We start from the raw sequence: 22521 nt of genomic DNA, 5'->3' as shown, positions 1-22521 counted from the left end.
TTCTCCTAATTTAGCTTAGCCAATCTGCTGCTAGGGACCCCAATGGCGTCCAAGGAGGGTGTTCGCACACTCCCTCTGACGTGTGCGCAGTCCACCAATCCCTTTTCATTCCCCCATACTTCAGTGGATTTGAGCATGAGGTTGGCTTCGTGTACAGAGAGCCACACCCCGATCTCTGCACTCGTGCCCTGGGCAACCAAGGTCCTTACACAGCCTTGATAACCCCACCCCTTAGTCCGGTCTTTCTCACGCAGCAGACTGGAAGCCAATTGTGCCTGCTAGAGGGTGCCCAGCCAACTGGTATCAGAGCTGAGATTCCAACCCGGGAGCTCAGAATCTCAGCGCTGGATCAAAATTTCGTGCTGGAACAATGTCACCTCCAATTACTTATGGACTGCACAGTAAAATCTAAATCAAGAACACAACTGAGCTAAATAACCCCTCTGACCTACAGACCACTCTTCACATATAACATTATCATAATGGCCAAAATAAAAAGTGATTTACCTATGCACTTGTTCTTTTGTGCACTAAAGCCATAAGGACAGACCTTTATGGCCCTACGATAGCGTGAGGAGGGAATGTTGACCCTGTACTGCCCCCCAGTCACAGCGAAAGTGTGGTAGCTTTGAGATGCCAGGCTGTGGTAGCGATGCCGCGAGGAGCTCCGCTCAGGGGAGGTCTGTGAGGTGTGGAAACCGTACGAGAAGCTTTCGTAGCTGGGCAAACGTTCCAGCCCAGCGCAGGACTTGCCGTCACCCAGCAGGTGGCGCCCCGGAGGGCAAATGCACTTGTAGCTGCCTGGGGTGTTCATACACTGGTAGGCACATGGCAGTGGGACCCGCTCACACTCGTTTATGTCTGCTCTCACAGCAAGGCACGTCAGAAAGCCAGAAAGAGAGAGAGAGGTGAAAAAAGGGAAAGATGAATTTATGAAGACAACATATGATTACCAGAGCAAGAGTAAATAGAGAGAAGAAAGAAATGTACAATGCATGGATGACAAAAAAGGTGATTAGTAACTGCCCAATTAAAAAATTTCTAAAAGCTTGTGTGCTACCAATTGCAGGCCACAAAAAGGCCCCCAAACTTTTTGTCCTATATTAAAACTGTTATTAGATGATCATACTTGAGGTAGAATTTAGGCATTTGCAGTTACAAAGTGAGCCACCCAATTAAACAACCTCCTTATCCAGGAAAGTTGCAATAAAAACAAGAATCTGTGATTTGTTAACTTTTTTAAACCATTATTTAACCAACAAAATATAAATAATGTTTTCACTGACCAACCTATTTGTATTTTGCCTGCAACACACACAACAATTGGGACAGAGGCCTGTTTATCACTGTTACATCACCTTTCATATTAATTTTGCTCATTTGTAGGTGATAAAAGACTTCAGCTGCTTAACCCTTTGATGCACAACCTGGGTCAAAAGTGACCCAACTGAGTTTTTATTTTCTATATCTTTGCAATAAATTAATTTCGTCATTCAAGCTTCCATGAATTTTTCAATTAACTTGTTTTTGATCATCACAAATCCTTATTTCAGTTTTATATTTTTTGCTTTTTTAATAAAAATCATTTTTGTATCACTATCCTTCTAATGCACAACATGGGTCAAAAATGACCCTTATGTATTTACTATGGAATTTGACAGAAACTACTGACATTTGTAAGTGTTTGTAGTCAAAAACATATTTACTGATCTTTTGAAAGACAACCAAAGATTAGGCTCTTGAATCTTGAATATGTCCAATACTATTTGCTTACTAGCTGTTTACATATTCTAGTATAGATAGCTTTTATTAGCTAAGACAGCAAATACATGAATAACTGACAAATGTGCATATGAAAATATTCTTGAATGGATGAATATGGGTCATTTTTGACCCATGTTGTGCATTAGAAGGGGTTTGCTTAGCTTGTGCATCAAAGGGTTAACAGTCCATGGTCTCTATTGTCGGATTCTCCTTTTCATAATGCACTGTGCATTTTAATTAGGAAACAGATCTGGACTGCAGGCAGGCCAGTCAAGCACATGCACTCTGTCTATGAAGCCATCCTGTAACGTGCAGAATGAGGCCTGGCATTTTCTTGCTAAAATATCCATGAACTATACAGGAAAAAGTAGCCAATACACGCCTCTTGTATATGTACCTATGTACATATGCAAGTCACTCATGGCATGGACACTGATGTACCCCCATAACATGGCAGATATTGACTTTTCTATCTCATGCTGATAACAGTGTGGTGTCACTTTCAAAATTTGTATGTATTGACAGAATACAATCACGTTCATCGGTCAAAACATTAAAAGTACAGGCTGAGTGCCCACACGAACAATGATTGGCTTGTTGTTTAAGGGAGGGTGCCGAAGGGGATTCCTCATAACTGATGCAATCATGAACTCTGCTGGCTGATTGATGGCATCTACACAGAGACAAGGGATAACGTGGTCAGGGTGTGTTTCTCTGTACACAAAAGATGCAGTCGGCTACTGCACACGTGTCGGAGGGTGTGTGTGTGTTAGTCACGCTCTCCTCAGTCAGGAGTGGAGGTCAACATCAGTAAAGAGGAAGTGTAATGAAATCGGTTAATTGGATTAAAAATGGGGGGGGGGGGGGGGGGGGGGTCTTTGTACAGGTTCAAAAGAATAAACAAATCACATATTTTTTGTTTACAAAATGTCCTAACTTTGGTCTGGTAATGAGGTTTGTAGTAATATAAGATCAGGAAACATACAAGGGTCTCAAACTAAAAATTACGACCTCCCAAAAAAGCTATATGTATGTATACAAATTTTCAAAATATACACTTTCAAAAAGAATCCCTATAATTTCACAATGTTTTACTCATAATAATGGTGTTTTATTATGTCAAGGGTGACTTTAAATCGATTTCTCTCACATACTATACTATTACACTTTTGATATATGCATTGTCCTATCAGTGTAATATTTTGCATTCCATAAATGCCAAAGCAAAGCACAGCATTTCAGTGGACCAGTGTCAGGCAGGAGTGAAAGGTAAAAGTCAAAGGCAACAGGAAATCGGGACAGAAAGAGGACAGAGGTGTGTTCTTGCTGGCCTTGTTGTAAGAGCAGACTTACCTGTATGATACTTCCTCCCAGAGTGCCCATTCTATATATACAGTACGTAGAACCTAATTCCCATATTAAGAACACTGGTATAATGGTGTAATCTAATAAACAAATAGTGTGAGTTTAACAGGGACACAAAGCAGTGCAGTAATGCAAGCAAGCAGGTAATGATGCTCAGTTTCTCAGTGTATGTTGTATTTGGTTCATTCAGCAGTAACAGAAGTAGAACAAAGTTGATGCACGTGTGAGAAAAGGAGATTGGAGGATGCAGAACGGCAGCAGCGCAGCAGCCAGGGAATGTGTCAGTTATGGGGGATTGGGTGAGCAAGGTTACATACCAATGCAGGGTAGCCCTACACCTTGAGAGCGGAAGCCTCTGGGGCAGGTGCAGTGGTAGCTTCCCCTGGTGTTCTCACAGATCTGGTTGTAACGGCACTGGTGCGTACCGTCCCGACACTCATCGATGTCTGTAGAGAACATGGAAGATCTGAGCTTGGAAATATCTATATCTATACTGTATATAATATACGATGGAAATAACTCCATTATGCTCATGAACAATTGAACACTACCAAATGCACACAACACTTGTACAAATGCAAATTACTTATTTAAGTTATATAATGACACACAACATTCTATACACTGGTCTTTCACACTTACTTTTCATTTACTAGTAATATATTTTTCTATATTACGCAAAACAAACACTGCACCTTTAAACTAGGGCTGGGCGATTTTCACGATTAATTCGGTTAATTCGCATGAACGTTTTCACCCGATGTTAGAATGTGACAATCGCGATTGTTTGTATACTTTATATTTTAATTAAAATACCAACATGTCACACAGCAGAAACTGACCAGACGCTCGCGGAATATAAATCAGGGAAAGTTTAATATAAAAAGGGCGAAAACAGTGTACAAAATCAGGTAGAGTCCAAAACCAGTGAAAACCAAAACAGTAAACGGAAGACAACAAGAATTATACACGGTAACGGTTAGATTCAGTAATAAGGACGCAAACACGAAAACATCGGCAAAACGAGACACAAACAGAAGAGTTTAATTAAACACCGCTGAACTGAATCAAAATACGGAGCCGATGAGCGCGATAATTGAGTCGTTTTTTTTGTGTACTTGTACTTTTTAAAGTAGATTGTACAGCCTGCAATTTTACTTTTACTTAAGTAAGTTTTGTACTAAGAATTGTAATTCGCTACATTTTAAATCACATCCGTTACTGAGTAAAAAAATCGTGTCTGGGAAACTGCTGCAGTGACTTCTGCGATAGGGAGTCGGATCTTTTGTCTCGGTTCCTTTTAAAGAGCCGTTTGTATGTAACGACTCCCATATGCGCGAATCGGTTCCTTTATTTTGGCTTAAAAAGGGCCGTTCAATAGAATCGAATCATTCTACGACACATAATAGTGGTTAACACAGTTTGAAGGTTTTATGGGACTAAAATGACACATTACACATCCTTAAATGTTTAAAATGTTGTATCCACCCCCCAAATCACAAGAGGACAAAATCAAAGCTGAGCTGAGTGATCACTTGATGCCCCCCCAATGTAGATACTGATACAGACTCACTCAGTGGTGGAAACAGCACAGTACAGGCTCGTGTTCCTTTTAAGAAACCTGTAAAGAACTTTTTGTAGTTTTTTTCCCAATGTAAGGAGGTTCTGCTGAACATTATTTAAAATAAGAGTTGTTTGTGAGCTATTCTTAGATATAGATAGATAAGGATATAGATAATTTAGATCTATTTTGTTTTAATTATTGTTAATTATTGTGATATCGTTATTGTTATAAAGTTTGAGTCCCTTAAAAGGATAATTATAGGTGGTGCTGTTACTATTTGTGCACTTCTGCAGCCTTTAATTACAATGCAAAAAAAGAAATTTGAGTCTTATTTTAATTGCATTAAACAAGAACAAAAAAAAAAATCGAAATCGTAATCGACAATCGGGTATAATTTTAAAATAATCGAGATTTTTTTTGTTGTTGCAAAATCGCCCAGCCCTACTTTAAACCCACAATGTGGATTGCACATGCAAATGTTTACAGGGATGAATGTGTAAATGTGTGTGTGAGAGAGAGAGTGAGTTGTGTGTGATGAATTGTGTGTGTTCTTGTTGCATTTTCTGTGCACTGCAAGCATCCGTAAAACCAAAGTCAAATAAAGCCCAATTCTAAATCTGATTCTGATCTAATGATTCTTATTGTTACAGGTGAAACTTCGAGCTATGTCCCACATGTAGAATATCTCAGTACTAAGTGAATGCAGATAATCCTGGGTTGGGAACAGGCACTAACCTACACACGTGCCGTTGGCTCCCTTGGTCATACCAGTAGGACAGAGCTCAATGCAGGAGTAGCCACCACGTGTGTTCTTGCACTGCTGGTCTGACCGGCATACTCTCTGTCTGCATTCGTTGATGTCTGTAGAAAAAATAAAACACAGGTTAAAAAACCTCGTTGGGCAGCTTGGGTGGTGTAGTGGCAGAGGTTGTAATGGCAGCAGCGATGAGGAACCCTTTGTCGAACATTTTCCCTCCCCCCTACAGACACACAGCCAATCGTGTGTCTGTGTAGGTGCCTGGACGGTTGATAGCACAACTGGGATCTAAACTCGGGAGCTTGAGGTTATAATCCTCAATAGGAATTTTTAGCCATTAGGATAATTTACAGCTATTGCATGATTTCTAAAGGTCAGTTGTGTCTTATTTTTTGTGTGTTTATGTTTTAAGATTTTACCATATTAATGAATAGACTTATGATCCTGTCTGATACCGCAGTGCCTCAGGAAGTCACAGATGACTACTGTAGAGTTTCTTTGGAATCCAACTTCTAGTAATATGTGGCTTTGTAAAAAATTGCTTTCATATTAAAGCTTAGACTTCTGACGATAATTTTAGAACTAACTCTATTGCAGCATGAGCAACAGTAAGTCATACAGTGCTTAAGTAAGACTGAAAATAAAATGAGATTTTATGTAGTGGGGGACTGACCGATGCAGCGACGGTTCCTGACTTGATATCCTGGCTGACAGGCACAGCGGAAACTTCCAATTGTGTTGAGACAGTGCTGGTGGCATGGATTGGATTCCTGACACTCGTTTATATCTGCAGTTAAAAGAAATAGAATGATTCTAATACATTTCATACACCATGATGAAAGACCACTAATACTAGTATGCACTAAGTGTTGTACTAAATGAGAAGTCAACCTGAACAGCTCAAGCCTTCTGCTGTTCTTCTGAAACCCCGTCCACAACGCATCACACAGCGGTAAGAGCCGATGGTGTTCTCGCAGTCCTGTCCATCATGACACATGTGTCCGCTCAGTGAGCACTCATCAATATCTAAACAGTAATAGAAAATTAAGTCACTATGATGGCAGTACTGAATGACAAATGATAAAATACAGAGTTTCAATAATACAAAATATACAAAGAAGTTCTGATTACTAATATGAGTTAAATTGTGACAAGCATTTAATGGTGACTGTGCATTTAGCAAAATGTTGTACATACATTCAGCTCCAGAGTGATCAGCAGTTCCTTAATAATGACTAAAAAAGTTCATGACTCAACCTTCTTATTTTATCCGGGTTTGGAATGGCCACTGAGAGCGCACTGACAATGCTGTGTCTAGGCTGTTCAGACATAGCACCACTGAGATTCGAACTCTGGATCTCAGCATTAGTGGTGAAGTCTAAGTCAGGGTCTATTTAAACTATTTTTCAAGTGACCCACATTTTGTCCATGGTTTTTAATTAAGCAACACAAAAAATGCATCCTATTCTTCCTCAAGGGGGGCGTTCACATACAAGTTTTAGCCTGTTAAAATTCGTTTGATTACTTACACCCAAGTGGCCATTAAATTTAATTAAACAACATTTAATATAAAAGATTGATGCTATAAGGTTAGATATAGATATAAATACATTATATAAAGTTAATCTAATAAACCACAAAGGTATTTTTTAATGCCTATGCCAATACTTCTGGAGGTGACTGCAGGTATGTGTATATGAACTGTTGCTACCTTGGCATGTCCTGCCATCAGCAGAGATCGTGAGTCCTCTAGGGCAAGAGCAGTAGTACGTTCCTATAGCATTATGGCAGGTATGGGAACAGGGGTTGCCTTCCACACACTCATTCTCATCTAACACAACAGAAGAAAATACATGAGGCACTCAGCATTTTTTATTATTATCTTTTTATGCATGTTACCCCCTTTTTCTCCCAATTTGGTGTAGCCAATCAGCTGCTGGGGACCCTAACGGCGTCCAAGGTTATCTTGCTGCGCCACCTGGGTCGCCCCCAGCATTTTTACATTAACTACCCACTATTTTCTGTGCAGATGAAAGTGTAATTGTGTGGTGCAATGCTTAAACATGCTCTTCTGTTCTTAATAACTTGATACAACTTTAAAAAAAAAAAAACACTGCATGTGTGTAAAAGGTTGATGGTATGGTCAAATATACCAGCACAGTAGGGTCCAGCTGGGTCTAGCAGAAAGCCATTAGGACACTGGTTACTTCGTTCACCTAAGGTCAAGAAGACATTGGGAGGCAATGAGTATACATACATATAAAGTATACATACAGTATATACATTATATACAAATAAATAAAATATGGTGGCTTTAAATTCAGCAAGTGCACACTGTCTCACCCTTGGAAATGGAAGTATGGATTGTGAACTCTAGCATCTCCTCTAAGGGACGGTACTGAGCACTGATAGAATAGGCGTGCAGTGTCTGTACCAGGTAAGGCATCTTGCCCCTGGAAGGCTCATATATGATGGTGTGGTTCCAGGAATAAGGAACACTCACTCTGTCTACACTGAACATACGTGTGGACAGAGCGTGCAGCTGCCCAGGACCGATCTGGATATAATCCTCTGTGTAATCCTTAGTTGGAAAAAAGCACAAAACTTTATTAGCTTTGTTAGCTTCCTTGAGCAAACAATTGCATATTAAAACAGAGTGTATTGATGATTAACTTGTATATTTTAGACAACTAAGAGTTACCTTAAGCCCAATTTCTGCATTCGAAGGCAGATCAAGGATGTGCCCATTCACCACAATGTCCACCAGCAGAACACCGTCTGAGTCTAGCCCACGAGCTACATGCGTCATCCCTAAAATCTCCCCTGAGGCAAACATACAGGCATATAAAAAATGTTATGCTCGGTTTTTAAACATGAGAACTTTAAAATGCTTTAAAGTGCCACTTCATAGTGTCTACCACATGTTCCCTAAATTTCAGTAGTCTGCAAAATGTAATTGCATATTTAATTAGGTCACCACAACATGACAAGATGATTGGCTCATAATATCTTTTAAAAATCTGTATTACAACAATGAAAAACATCACACTTATGTTATGTAATTAAGCATATTCTTTTAGTCAGAGCAAAAAACAGCTATAACAGCTATAGACTGTAAATCTGTAAGTAATAATTATCTGCAAGCATATTTATAAATGTACCCTGACTAACAATACCCATCCTCTTTTATTTTCTGCCCGCTGAAGGTGGACGAGTGTAAGAACACAGCTAAAGTCTTAAACTTGTCACAGTTAAACTTAAATCTGTGGGGTAGCAGACTCAAAATCCGAGTTGAGTCTCAGTGGTGCGACCTGCCCGTCTGGGCACGTAACAGACACAACTAGCCGTGTCTCATTTAGGAAGGGCCAGATAAGGACTTAACCCACTTGTCGGTGCAACAGCGAGTACTACTATATGGTTGAGGCACCAGGACAAGTGTGTAATGTGTTTCTCTGTATGTCTTAGACAAAGAAGAGGCACTGGTCTTGGGTGTGGTACAAATGGTGTGTAAAAAGTAGGTCACTTGGCAAAACAGGTGAAAAAACCCTTACCCAAATTAATAAACATTAAATAAAGAAGGGACAAAATGTGTAAAGAGAGACGTGTTGTCTTATATTCACTCACCTGTGGCAAACTCCACTTGAGTCTCTCGCCTGAAGATGCCATCTGTAAGGGTGTAGCCGTTGACGGCTTCGCCAAGCTCCAGAGCTGTGGTCCAGTAGATTGGGTTCAGAAGGGAGATGAGTTTTCTCATTCCAGGTCCTGAAAAATTGTTAAGAGATAAGACAGCATATTTTTTTAAAATGTGTAGTTCAAGTGTACAGTGTATCACAAAAGTGAGTACACCCCTCACATTTCTGCAAATATTTTATTATATATTTTCATGGGACAACACTATAGAAATAAAACTTGGATATAACTTAGAGTAGTCAGTGTACAACTTGTATAGCAGTGTAGATGTACTGTCTTCTGAAAATAACTCAACACACAGCCATTAATGTCTAAATGGCTGGCAACATAAGTGAGTACACCCCACAGTGAACATGTCCAAATTGTGCCCAAAGTGTCAATATTTTGTGTGACCACCATTATTATCCAGCACTGCCTTAACCCTCCTGGGCATGGAATTCACCAGAGCTGCACAGTTTGCTACTGGAATCCTCTTCCACTCCTCCATGATGACATCACGGAGCTGGTGGATGTTAGACACCTTGAACTCCTCCACCTTCCACTTGAGGATGCCCCACAGGTGCTCAATTGGGTTTAGTCCATCACCTTTACCTTCAGCTTCCTCAGCAAGGCAGTTGTCATCTTGGAGGTTGTGTTTGGGGTCGTTATCCTGTTGGAAAACTGCCATGAGGCCCAGTTTTCGAAGGGAGGGGATCATGCTCTGTTTCAGAATGTCACAGTACATGTTGGAATTCATGTTTCCCTCAATGAACTGCAGCTCCCCAGTGCCAGCAACACTCATGCAGCCCAAGACCATGATGCTACCACCACCATGCTTGACTGTAGGCAAGATACAGTTGTCTTGGTACTTCTCACCAGGGCGCCGCCACACATGCTGGACACCATCTGAGCCAAACAAGTTTATCTTGGTCTCGTCAGACCACAGGGCATTCCAGTAATCCATGTTCTTGGACTGCTTGTCTTCAGCAAACTGTTTGCGGGCTTTCTTGTGCGTCAGCTTCCTTCTGGGATGACGACCATGCAGACCGAGTTGATGCAGTGTGCGGCGTATGGTCTGAGCACTGACAGGCTGACCTCCCACGTCTTCAACCTCTGCAGCAATGCTGGCAGCACTCGTGTGTCTATTTTTTAAAGCCAATCTCTGGATATGACGCCGAACACGTGGACTCAACTTCTTTGGTCGACCCTGGCGAAGCCTGTTCCGAGTGGAACCTGTCCTGGAAAACCGCTGTATGACCTTGGCCACCATGCTGTAGCTCAGTTTCAGGGTGTTAGCAATCTTCTTATAGCCCAGGCCAGCTTTGTGGAGAGCAACAATTCTATTTCTCACATCCTCAGAGAGTTCTTTGCCATGAGGTGCCATGTTGAATATCCAGTGGCCAGTATGAGAGAATTGTACCCAAAACACCAAATTTATAAGCCCTGCTCCCCATTTACACCTGGGACCTTGACACATGACACCAGGGAGGGACAACGACACATTTGGGCACAATTTGGACATGTTCGCTGTGGGGTGTACTCACTTATGTTGCCAGCTATTTAGACATTAATGGCTGTGTGTTGAGTTATTTTCAGAAGACAGTAAATCTACACTGCTATACAAGCTGTACACTGACTACTCTAAGTTATATCCAAGTTTCATGTCTATAGTGTTGTCCCATGAAAAGATATAATGAAATATTTGCAGAAATGTTAGGGGTGTACTCACTTTTGTGATACACTGTATACAAGTGACAGGTGAGTAAAAATAAAGCAGTTCAACCAGAAAAAAATGCAAATAAAATTTAGTAACAGCACATCCTTTTTTTTCTTATGGATTTGTTCCACTTAATCTCCCAGTTTAGTCTTTTCTAGTTCCAAGCTGCGACCGCTTCTTATCATCTTATCACCTGCGTGTTGAGTTTCCACAAAAGTTGTATTGCCTAAGCAGAGCCATGCTCCATGTGACTTGCTACAGTCTTAATCCAACCCCGCCCTTCCTGACTTATGCAAGTGGCCGGCTCAGTGATTACATATTGCAGCGACCTTTCCTCCCTCAAATGAAGCCAATTGTGTTTTTGTGGACGTTGGTGGCTCTGTTGAGATTAGAACACTCAACGAAACACAAAACGAAAACAAAACACAAAAGGAAATTGGTGGCAATCTGGTCCCACTGTGGTTTACACGATGTAACGTAAAGCCTTCACAAGGGGGCATTCAGGTACAGGGTTTTTTTTTTTTTTCATTTTTATGTACCTGTTGAAATTAGTTTATTTCTTATTACTTTTTTCTGTGACCCATTTTTTCGGCTGGCAACCCACCCAAAGGTCACAATCCAGGGTTTGAAAAATCCTACATTAGACCACTGCGCCACCTGAGCTACCAGTAACAGCACATTCATCTGTGTTCTACAAAGTAAGGTGAATAAAGCTAAACGGCTGTGACTGACCAAGACTCCTGGGTACGTTACTGATGGTGGCGTGTACCACTCTTCCACTTGATGGACTGCTGGATATGGTGGCATTAAGGATGGCAATACCAAACTCCACATTGTTAATTGTTCCAATGATGCTGCCTCTGGCCCTCTGAGGACCACCTGAAAAAAAGAAAAAAGCATCCTACGTTATTTGATAGTCAATGCAAAAGCACACTTTACAACACTTTACTATATGCTTACATAAAAATGTAACTGCTCGACTTTTTATTGAAAAGGAGATTCTAAACAAAACAACAAATGTTTACCTGGACATGGCTGGTTGTTACACCTGGAAAGCTGGTTGGAGTCGCCTGGGCAGGAGCGACCCTTGTTGGTAGGAGCTGGATTGTTGCAGAACCGGACTCTTGTTTGTTCCCCCACACCACAGGAGACGGAGCACTCACCCCATGGTTGCCATGGACCCCAATTACCATCGACTTGCATCCATACAAACATTACAAGTTATTATACATTGGGCAGAGCCACAGTGTCACTGACAAAAGTAATAAACAGAACCAGAACAGAACAGAAGTGGTACCTGGCTGTATAATCTAGGTGAATGTATTACCTTATGTGTCTTTTGGAATGGTAAACTAATACTGAAGCAGAACCTTGCTTAATTAAAGATTATATTGGCATTAATGACAAATTAGGCCAGTTTACGATGTATGTATGCTTTTGTGCCACTTAGTACAAGCAAATATGGGTTAAGGGCCTTGTTCAAGGGCTCAATAGCTGCAATCTAGCAGTGGCGAGGCTTGAACCAGCAACCCGCAGTTACTTGTCCAGAATCCTAACTGATGAGCTACCACTGCCACATCAGCACTAACAGTCTTAATGTTCCTCTTTTTTATAGAACAGATGGACATTGTTGTATGTGTGTGTGTGCAGTCATACCAGGGCAGCTCACTGTGCTACACTTCTGGACCTCCGTGTCTGTCCCAGCACATGCTCTACCACCATTAGCTGGTCTGGGATTGTCACACGTTCTGTAGCGGCGCATCTGACCACCATTGCAAGTCCTGCTGCAGCTGCCCCAGCTGCTCCACGGGCCCCAGTTACCATGGACTACAGAAAAACAGAGGTGTGGTTTTATTTGCCACTTGTTGCATAGAGAAGTGTGTGTATATAAGTGCACAATTTTATATTGATGTAAGTACATACTGGGGCATGGTTCACTGTTGCAGAAGTCAATATGGACATCGTTTCCTTCACATTGCCTTCCTCCATGTTTGGGGGCGGGGCTGGCGCACAGGCGTGTCCTCTGTCTGGTTCCACCTCCACAGGAAACGCTGCAGGCTCCCCAGCTTACCCATGATGACCACTTGCCATCCACTGCAAACCAGACCAGTAACAAAACATTATCAAGTTCAACTGGGCCAGTTTGAACTGTTAACAACAGTGTATGTATTTTATGCACATCCTCAATAAGCATTACAACCGCTTATAATAAATATTTGATGTTCACTCTTCAGTAGCTTCACTCTTACCAGGACAGCTCCTCTCAGTGCACACTTGAGTTTGTGTGTCTGGTCCTTGACATGGTGGTCCACCAAAAGAAGGCGGAGGGCTGTTGCACAGCCGGATTCTGGTCTGCATTCCAGTACCACATGTTTCGCTGCAAGGGCTCCATGGCAGCCAGGTGCCCCAGTTTCCAGACACTGAGAGATAGACATAATCAAAATCAAAACCAACACTCCTCTCTTTAATTACATGTGTGTTGTGAATCCATTAGTGTATAGCTATTTCAAGCAAGTCTCTTGCCAAGCTTGGGAGCTAAGACTCAGACTCCATGATTTAAACAGTAATACAGACACTGGTGTGTGCTCACCAGGACAAGGTCTGATGCTGCACATGATGGCCTCCACCGCTCTGCCCTCGCAGGGTCTGCCTCCGTGCTGAGCTGTAGGTTGGCTGCAGGTGCGTGTCCTTGTCCTGTTTCCCTGACCACAGGTACTAGAGCACTCCTCCCAAATTGACCACTTTGACCACTGACCATCCACTGTACACAGAGGAACACATAATTAGATCAATTAACATCAGCTAACAGAAAATAACCTAATCCCTACAGTTTCCCAATGGAGGATCTATGGACTGTGAAGTAAACAATCTATAATGCTTTGGAACTGTCCATTCCATCCCAATCCCCAGATCAACGTTTCACTAAAATGCTGTAAGGTTAGCTGAAAAGAAGAATCTATGAGAGAGGACCTAAGCACAGTGGTACATTACGCTAACCCACTGCTGCTGGGATCCAGAGTTTGAATCTCCAGCGGTTCTATCAGTCGGTGAGGCGTCTACATACAGACATAATTGGCTATGTCTGGGATTAACGAGGCTACATGGCATACTAGTGTACTGTCTGCAGTGTGTTACTGCATTGAGCCCAGTGATTCTGAGAAAGCCGGACTGACTGCGACCCTGGCCTGGATTAATCAATGATAAAACATATTAATGCAATGAAAAGGAACATTTTATCCACTTACTCAAAACTCTCTTCTTACATAAAGCAACTCAAGGATTATGCATACAACCAAAAGTGAAAGATTACATAGAAATATTAAAAAAATATAAACTCAAGTGGGTATAAAGTGGTTAATTAACCTGGGCAGGGTTTGCCTTGGCAGCTGCGAGTCTCAGAATCTGAGCCTGGGCAATGACGCCCACCGTTGGCAGGCTGAGGGTTGTTACACTGTCTTAGCCTCTTCTGAACTCCTGTTCCACAAGACACACTGCATGCACCCCACTCCATCCACTCAGAGTATCCTCCATGAACTGAGAGGTGACACAGCCAGGCATACGTATAGACAGTTATTAAATATTCATACCAGCAGACATGGAACAGAGTGCACACTCTATGTATCTGTAAGTATTTACTCACCACGTACTGTCAGAGCTGCATACACCACTGCTGAGCCCATGAGGTTTCGTGCCACACACTCGTACTTGGCGGTGTCTTCTTTTTGAGCGCTGCTGAGCCGCAGCGAGCCGTTGGATAACAGGGTGATGCGTTCATTAGCCAGCAAAGGGCGCCCTTGTCGTGCCCACTCAATGACAGGTGTGGGCTCACCCTGTGCGTGGCAGTTAAGAACCACAGTGGAGCCTGAGTCCACAACTAAATCCGCTGGTTCCACTGTAAAGATGGGAGAGCCTGAGAAAGCAGACAGTCATTTGGTCAGATATCTGGACTTTCAGTAGTTTGCACTGGCATTTTTTTCTGTCGCCTGCTGTTACCATGGTAAAGGTAAAGTTTAACATGAACCAAATACACAGAATACATGAACCAAATACATAGACTGTACTGCCAGAGATCACCAAAACAGCAGGCTGAACATACTGCAATCAAGTGAATGAATTCAACTGTAATGCTTTTAGGCAACCAAAATGGCACAAACTAAACCATTCTCCTGCTTTAACAGGCCTACATGGTGTGGAGATCAACAGGGAGACACGTTACAGAATCATGCCCATCTGCCATGCCATCTATGAAAGAGCAGATGATTGACATGTCGGTTCCTTAACTGACAGTAGAGCATTAATTCACTCCAGATAGAAGTGTTTCTATTTAGCATGGTTTCTCCTTCACAGAGGAGTGAGATTTTAGAATTAAAAGAACAGATGCCTACAAAAGGAGCTGGCAATCGTGCACCCGTGATGTACCGTATATTAAATGAGCCTGTAACTTTAAACTGCAAGGCAGAACAAACCTGTGTGCTCGTAATTCACTGAATGTACAAATAATGAAAACATTAAATACAGTATTTCATGGTTGTTTTACAAGTTATTGACAGGTTTTCTTGCTGATATTTAGCTTTACTAGCTAAAAAATGTCCGTATTGTGACAATGAATACAATGGGGCGCTAGAGTGGTGCAATGGTAAAACAAAGTGGCCCATTACAAACTGAGAAGTGGGGTTTGAACAGCCTAGGTTCACATGTCAGTGCGCTCTTAGTGCTGGTCCCAAGCCTGGATAAGGCGTAACCCTGTGCCAAATCATGTATGTGGACTAGAGCTGCTGTGGTGACTCCCATAGATACATTGTGGCAAACTGTGAACTGTGACACATCCAGTTAAGGTTAACATTTAATCTCTACATAGCGCAAAGCATCCGTAAAGCTCAATCTGTTGCAAAATTTCAAGTTTTAGGTCACTAATAATATGATTATGAGTGTAAGATGTTTTACTTTGTAATGTGAGAGTAACTGTCCTTTCCACCACTCCAGCATCATTTGAAGCAACACACACATAGCTACCTGCATCCTCAGTCTGAAAATAAACAAACAAGAAAACAGAGAGCATTAGTGAGACGTTGAAAGAAAAATAGTAGTAGTTATTATTCCATTATTCTGATTGGAATTTATAGGCCCTTAAATGTAGGCAATAAAAATTGGGTTACAGTACCACAGTGCCATAAATGGCCAGAGAACCATTTTCCAGTTGGCGGATGCGGTTGCTGATCTGGACGTTGATGCCCTTCTTGCTCCATTGAATGGTGGGCAAAGGGTCTCCTCGTACTTCGCAGTTTAGAATTGTATTTCCACCCAGAGGCTCAATATGATTTGAATGGACATTCCCATCTATTACAGGAGGCTCTAAGGAGGCGCCAAAGGATGAGATTATTAAGATTTTCATTCTAAATGCAGGTGGGAACAAATCAATGTGTTATGCTAATCACAGGGTAAACCAAATCTCTTCAGCTTTTCAGTATACCAACTGATGAAAAGTTACAACCTGAGTAAGTTAACATTGTTTATTAAGTACTTTTTCTAGACAAAGAGTAAAATGTGCTGTACAAGAATGGAAAACACAGATTCTGAGATTTGAGACACTCATTATTAAATGTCAAAAAATACAAATTTACTCAAGAAAGTAACATAATTTGGATCAACATAATTAACTCTGGATCTATAACATGGCAACATGCATGTTATGGGCACTGCCAGTGATTTTGGCCCCCTTTCCTTCCAATATTGGTAACCATTCCAGTAGACTACATAAAGTCTATCATAACAACGTTATACATGTGTGAACTGGATTTATTTAATGTATACAATCGTATACTACCTTGTTATATTACTATTATTACTACTTACATGTATTTTCATTTCATTTTCATCAACCGTAAAGGTTGTGGCAGATCCAGTTCCACTGAGAAACACTGGGCACAAGGCAGAAATACCCTGGCGAGGGTACCAATCCATCCCCCCTCCCTCCAGACATAGCCAGTTATGTCTGTGTAGATGTCTGCCCAGCCAATAGGACCACTGGGATTTAAACCCAGATCTCAGCGGTGATGGGTTAGCGTAAAAGAGCACCGTGCAACCCAAGTTATAATTATCAGTAAAATAATCAGTCTATGTGTTTTTTTTATTCATAGAACAAAAGCTAGCTGTTAGAACAGCATAAATTGACTTACCATCCCTTCTAAATGTTTATGTGCCATGTTTCCCCAGGCCTTCCCTAAAACCTACTGTCCAGTAAATTCATGCACACTGAAAATTGATTCATCATTATAAGGCAGTGTATCAGATTACCTTTGACATAGACAAAACCCAAAGATTTGATAGATCCCACTTGGTTCTCTGCTACACAGGAATACGTGCCTGCATCATCCTTACTCACACGTTCAATCACCAGTTCACTCTGACCATTCAGATGGTCATACTGAGCTACAAGCAGAATCATATTAGCTATGAATACATATGAAATATAGAAGTATTTTTCATAGTATTAAGAAAATGCATGAATCTGTACCTGGAATAAAGTTATTGTTAAACGCCCAGGTGATTTTAGGTGGAGGGATTCCTGTGGCTGCACAGACCAGTACCAGACGTTCGCCTTTGTTGAGAGCCATGTCTCCCAGGAGCTCAGTGAATGCTGGGAGTGTGTGAACAGATAGATCGATGGTCTGGCTGTCCTGCCCCACTGTGTTGGCGGCCACGCATGTGTAACTCCCAGCATCCTCGGGCTGTATGTAAATAAAAAGAAGGATCAGGAAAACTCTGTTTATTATTCTATACAGAATTGCTGTGTTATCTCGATTTTCTGACCTGAGCATCGTCTATGACAAGTTCTCCTGAGGACAGGATGGTATATTCTCCTGTTGTGTCGGTCAGAGCAATGCCTTCTTTCTCCCAACTGATGCTGGGGTGAGGCACGCCCTCAGCTACACACACAAACACAGCGCGAGTATTCTCCACCACCAGCAGCTCTGTTTCACCTCTGCGAATGCTGGGAGGGACTGCAAAAGAAAGTCAAATGATACATATACATATCATCCCATCTATTCATCCTTCAATAAATTCAAGACCTATCCTTTTATTCACCATCTAAATACTTATGAATCTATCTTTCCACCAGTCCATTACTTATCCATGGACTATCCATCCATCAGTCCAACACTTATCCATCTATCCACCCAGCAGTCCAACATTTACCCATCTATCCACTCATACACTCTATCTACTATACAGTATATCCATTCAGCTACAAACAACTGATCCATACATTTATCTATCCTCCCGCTATTACGTTATCTACAAACTGTTTAGAATTATTTTTTATTCTTTATTTCAATATTCTTTTACCCATCTTTCACCAGCCAACCCTTTATTCAACCTATAAAAATGGATGAAGCTATGCATAAATTAATTTGTTGTCATCATTCATTTTTGATAACATGACTTACTTAGCACAGTGAGGCTCATCACCAGACTGCTGCTACCTGCCACGTTGGCTGCAGTGCAGGTGTATCTGCCCGTGTCTCCTGGCTGGGCAAATGCTACATGCAAAGACCCAGAACTGAGGATGCGCAGGCGCACAGATTCTACCACAGACTGCCCATCTTTATGCCAGATGACCGATGGGGTTGGGAAACCATCAATCTGGCACTGCAGAGTTACTGACCCATCCACAGCAACCTTGTAGGACTTGGTGCTTGAACTGATGACTGGAGGTACTGTAAATAAAGCATTGTTAACAGAGGAATTCTTTATAATACTATCATTCTATTCACTTTTTTGTGATATCTATACAAATTTCATAATGGATAAGCTGTAAAATTATGATGCAAAGAAATGAAAATAAACATTAATCAGTCCATCTCACCTTGTACCCTGAGTTTAGTCTTGCCTAGTGCTGTGCCTGCTGGATTTTGTACCACACACATGTAGGTACCAGTATCTTCCACTCTAGCCTGGGAGATCTGCAGGCCACCATTGGGCAGAACAGTGAAATCACCTCCTATTTATAAAAGAATATGAAAATAGAAAGTGTATGCATACGTTTACTACACTACAACAATGTCTTAACAGTAAGTGCTAATGTTGTTAGCAGAGAATTAAACTTAAGACAGCTCTAACCTGACGTGTGGATGTTAATGCCTTCTTTCTGCCAGGTAATGGTGGGGCGTGGGGTGCCCAAAGCACGGCAAGGCAAAGTCACAGGGTTGTTCAGGATCACGTCCAATGTCGGTGGGTGAGCTTGGATCACTGGTGGCTCTAGAAAATAGCAAACAAATACACAGACAACTAATGTTATTAACAGGTCGCAAACAACACTGGTCAGGGTTGCAGTGGGTCCAGTGAGTTGCCTCTGCAGACTATGGTGCATCATGTCATTCTGAAAACATGACAGTTTTAGACCTTCATTACTGGTTTTGGAAATTTGCATTTAATGAGATGTGTCCAAATTTTCTACTTTTCCAAACCACCCTAAATCCTAATTATGTCTCAGCTTACCCTGCACAACGACCTGTACATGACGATGGGCAGATCCAGCAGCATTCTTAGCCACACATGAGTAATGGCCAGTGTGACTCAACTCTGCAGCTTCGATCTCCAAAGCACCTGAGAAAGACCAGGATCAAAAAGAGGATTTGTTTCACCATTTAGTCCCTTTGAGGGTCCTCCAAAAATATATTACATCTTTGCAGGCTTTCTGGGTAAAAACTATACTTCTATACAGAAAGCGACTCACCAGTGAGGAGCATCTTGTAGCCCTCTCCATGTTCGACCAATCGCTTCCCATCTTTGCTCCAGTGCAAGACTGGGTTTGGAAATCCAGATGCAGTACAACCGATCACTAGTGGGGATAGTCTGTTTACCACCAACTCCGTAGCCTCATCAGCAATGGATGGTGGCACTGAAGAGGATGACACGTATTAACTGCAATCATTTTTGGTTAGGAATAATATGGAAAAATCATGGTGTGCTTGCTGTGCATTCTTCATGGTAATTTAAGCAATTTGCTTAAGAAAAAGACTTTTTTATTATGGTATGTCTTTTCTAATTGGCTAAATCAGAGGTGTCCAAAGTATAAGCAGGGCATCATCCCTGAAGTTGTGCAGCACCTACAATTACTGTCAAACCATAAAAACATATGCACAACATATGGATGGTACTTTTGGAAAGCTAGATAGTCCTTACCATGTACAGTGAGCTGGATGGTTCTACTGTCCTTGCCGGCTTCATTGGACACGACACACTCATACAGTGCTGCGTCATCTATTGTTGGTGCTATGACAACCAGAGATCCTGATGAAAGCAGCCTGTTTTCCAAACAAAATCCTTTAGTTTATGTACTGACCCACCAATAGTTCAAAGGAATACAAAAATGACTGTTAAATAAGAAGATATGTTTACATATTAAAATATATCACACTAAACAAAAAAGGTGGTAAAAGATGAAGAAAACCTGGCTGAACCTGTACATGTTCTGGTTCTGGTCTGTGTTGAGAGGACGAGTGTCTTTGGTCCATGTGACAGAGGGTTTTGGGATACCGGTGGATTCGCAGGACAGGGTGGTCTGGATGTTCACTGTCACTGTGACATTAGTGGGACCCTCAGCAATTAAGGGAGGCACTGAGGTTTCAACAAACAGAGAAAGAACAACTGAGATGAAACAAAAAATAAAGGCATGTAGGTTTCTACACACACTTTAACATACAGTGCCTGACTGTTCCATCAGTTGTTGGACTAGTATGACAACAGATACAACAAACAAAGCTCTTACACTCTACTTATAGGCTCATTAACACTTGTCATCAACTGTGCACCAAGATTGAGGAAAACACAAGGGCCTATGATGCTATTTAAGGCTCAGCATTTATACATAAAATGGGCACAAATATGTGGACACCTGACCATGACCTTGTTCGTTCCATTCCAAAACCAATGAGAATGGAATAACCTCTTCCCTTCATTGCAAGTATAAATCCTCCTCTTTTGAGAAGGCTTCTCTCAACACTTTGGAGTGTTTAGACTGTGGTAATTTGTTTTGATTTAGTCAGCATTTGGGGGGGGGTCAGGCACTGATGGTGTAAGCATTTCAATTTATTGGTGCTCACCAGAAAAAGCAGTCCTAAAACATAAAACTAGCATAATGCCAAATTTAAGCTTGCCAAGTGTCTTTACACTGTATTGAATATGTATGGAGTATGAATTACTATTATGCATTATATTGTTTGGTATTTTTATAATGTGAGTGGTAGTAAACTCACCATAGACTTGTAGATCCACTCTCCTCCGTTGAGTTCCCGCCTGATTGGTTGCCATGCACAAGTAATGACCAGTGTCAGACAGTTGTGCTGACTGAATATGAAGGGAACCGTCCTTAGCAACAGTATACCTGTCCAGATAAGAGAGACAGTCATAAGCCCAGCTGAACTGAATGAGCTGACCTAAAATATTATCTATAGTGTTGCAAACCTGGGATTGTTTCCTGCCAGAACGGCACCGTTTTTTCTCCAAGTAACACGAGGGGCAGGATACCCACTCACGACACACTCCAGTACCACAGGCTGGTTGGCATGTACGGACACTGTCGGAGGGCTGTCCTTAATAGTGGGTGCAACTGTAGATGGATACGTTGTTAAATTATTATATAAATATATCAATTTAATTGCACAAAATCTAATATAAATGCTCACCATTTACACTGAGGTTAAACTGACGTCTTGTTTCTCCAGCCACATTGCTAGCCACACAAGTGTAGCCACCAGCGTCTGCAAGCTCTGCGTTATTGATCTGCAGGTAGCGGCCGCTGGACAGCACACGCACCCGCGGAGACAGCTGGAGAAAAATGACATGAACTTAGAACATACAGCTAATGTTGACTCTCGTGATATCTGGTATTAGAATTTTCTTCAGCTATTTTGCTAAGAGGAGCCTGGGCTTAATTCCCTGGGCAGGAGGCCAGGGTCCTTTCTGTGTGAAGTGTGTTCTCCATGTGTGTAAATGGGTTTCCGGTAGTCAAGCCAATTAGAGCTACCAAAAGTGTGAGTGTGTGTCTTTGTGTGTCAGCCCTGTGATGGACTGGTGAATGAATTAATGTTCAGGTTTAATGTTTAATTAAGGCTGACCCTATGTTCACACTAGCAGGTGACAGGTCAATGATATGGCTAATAGATTGTTGCGGTGACTACCTGTGTCATTTCTACACAGACAACTGTGACCTGTTGGTTGCTACATGTAAACATAGGGCAAGTAAACAGATGGACTGGCTTATTTACATTGTTTCTGCTAGCCAAGTTAGTCATATAATCATTTAAAGTATGGCATCTTGTACCTTTAGTGGAGCTCCGTGTTTGAGCCAGGACTGAGTTGGGGGTGGTACAGCATCTGATTTGCACTCCAGTGTCACCTGCCTGTTCTGCAGCACTGAGACATCCTGGACAACATTCTCACCCGCAATATTAGGTGGAACTGTGGTTAAGAACATTATATCTCACACACATAGATTGATAGATGATTCTTATGATTCTCTAACATATCAAATATTGTTGTGATATACCCACCATGAACCATGACCAAAAACTCTTTATCATCATCTCCTGCAGGGCTTGTGGCCAAACAGCTGTATCTTCCAGTGTCCTCCACCTGCATGTGTGTAGAAAAAATCTCAAAATGATTCACCATTCATTGTAA

General features: G+C 41.6%; 1 protein-coding gene across 1 annotated transcript in view; it reads right to left on the bottom strand.

The window, feature by feature from the left end:
• hmcn1 (hemicentin 1) overlaps nucleotides 1-22521 on the bottom strand; it is a 121261-nt gene that overhangs the window by 1988 nt on the left and 96752 nt on the right. The window contains exons 70-104 of the mRNA XM_063001890.1: nucleotides 22392-22473; nucleotides 22163-22299; nucleotides 21525-21666; nucleotides 21304-21448; nucleotides 21096-21223; nucleotides 20301-20457; nucleotides 20023-20144; nucleotides 19574-19738; nucleotides 19336-19443; nucleotides 18958-19095; nucleotides 18704-18838; nucleotides 18285-18554; nucleotides 17647-17837; nucleotides 17351-17564; nucleotides 17131-17265; nucleotides 15998-16188; nucleotides 15781-15862; nucleotides 14477-14746; nucleotides 14200-14370; nucleotides 13427-13597; nucleotides 13086-13256; nucleotides 12760-12930; nucleotides 12493-12663; nucleotides 11862-12032; nucleotides 11569-11715; nucleotides 9075-9212; nucleotides 8152-8273; nucleotides 7794-8031; nucleotides 7604-7666; nucleotides 7162-7281; nucleotides 6342-6476; nucleotides 6124-6237; nucleotides 5429-5554; nucleotides 3447-3575; nucleotides 508-861 (exon numbers count right to left, since the gene is read on the bottom strand). Of these exons, the coding sequence (XP_062857960.1) occupies nucleotides 508-861; nucleotides 3447-3575; nucleotides 5429-5554; nucleotides 6124-6237; nucleotides 6342-6476; nucleotides 7162-7281; nucleotides 7604-7666; nucleotides 7794-8031; nucleotides 8152-8273; nucleotides 9075-9212; nucleotides 11569-11715; nucleotides 11862-12032; nucleotides 12493-12663; nucleotides 12760-12930; nucleotides 13086-13256; nucleotides 13427-13597; nucleotides 14200-14370; nucleotides 14477-14746; nucleotides 15781-15862; nucleotides 15998-16188; nucleotides 17131-17265; nucleotides 17351-17564; nucleotides 17647-17837; nucleotides 18285-18554; nucleotides 18704-18838; nucleotides 18958-19095; nucleotides 19336-19443; nucleotides 19574-19738; nucleotides 20023-20144; nucleotides 20301-20457; nucleotides 21096-21223; nucleotides 21304-21448; nucleotides 21525-21666; nucleotides 22163-22299; nucleotides 22392-22473 (5524 nt within the window). The remainder of the gene's footprint in view (nucleotides 1-507; nucleotides 862-3446; nucleotides 3576-5428; nucleotides 5555-6123; nucleotides 6238-6341; nucleotides 6477-7161; nucleotides 7282-7603; nucleotides 7667-7793; nucleotides 8032-8151; nucleotides 8274-9074; nucleotides 9213-11568; nucleotides 11716-11861; nucleotides 12033-12492; nucleotides 12664-12759; nucleotides 12931-13085; nucleotides 13257-13426; nucleotides 13598-14199; nucleotides 14371-14476; nucleotides 14747-15780; nucleotides 15863-15997; nucleotides 16189-17130; nucleotides 17266-17350; nucleotides 17565-17646; nucleotides 17838-18284; nucleotides 18555-18703; nucleotides 18839-18957; nucleotides 19096-19335; nucleotides 19444-19573; nucleotides 19739-20022; nucleotides 20145-20300; nucleotides 20458-21095; nucleotides 21224-21303; nucleotides 21449-21524; nucleotides 21667-22162; nucleotides 22300-22391; nucleotides 22474-22521) is intronic.

The sequence above is a fragment of the Trichomycterus rosablanca genome, chromosome 9, assembly GCF_030014385.1.
Source record: "Trichomycterus rosablanca isolate fTriRos1 chromosome 9, fTriRos1.hap1, whole genome shotgun sequence".
Classification (NCBI taxonomy): Eukaryota; Metazoa; Chordata; class Actinopteri; order Siluriformes; family Trichomycteridae; genus Trichomycterus; species Trichomycterus rosablanca.
The sequence above is the reverse complement of the archived record's forward strand: the minus strand, read 5'-3'. Positions and strand labels throughout refer to the sequence as shown.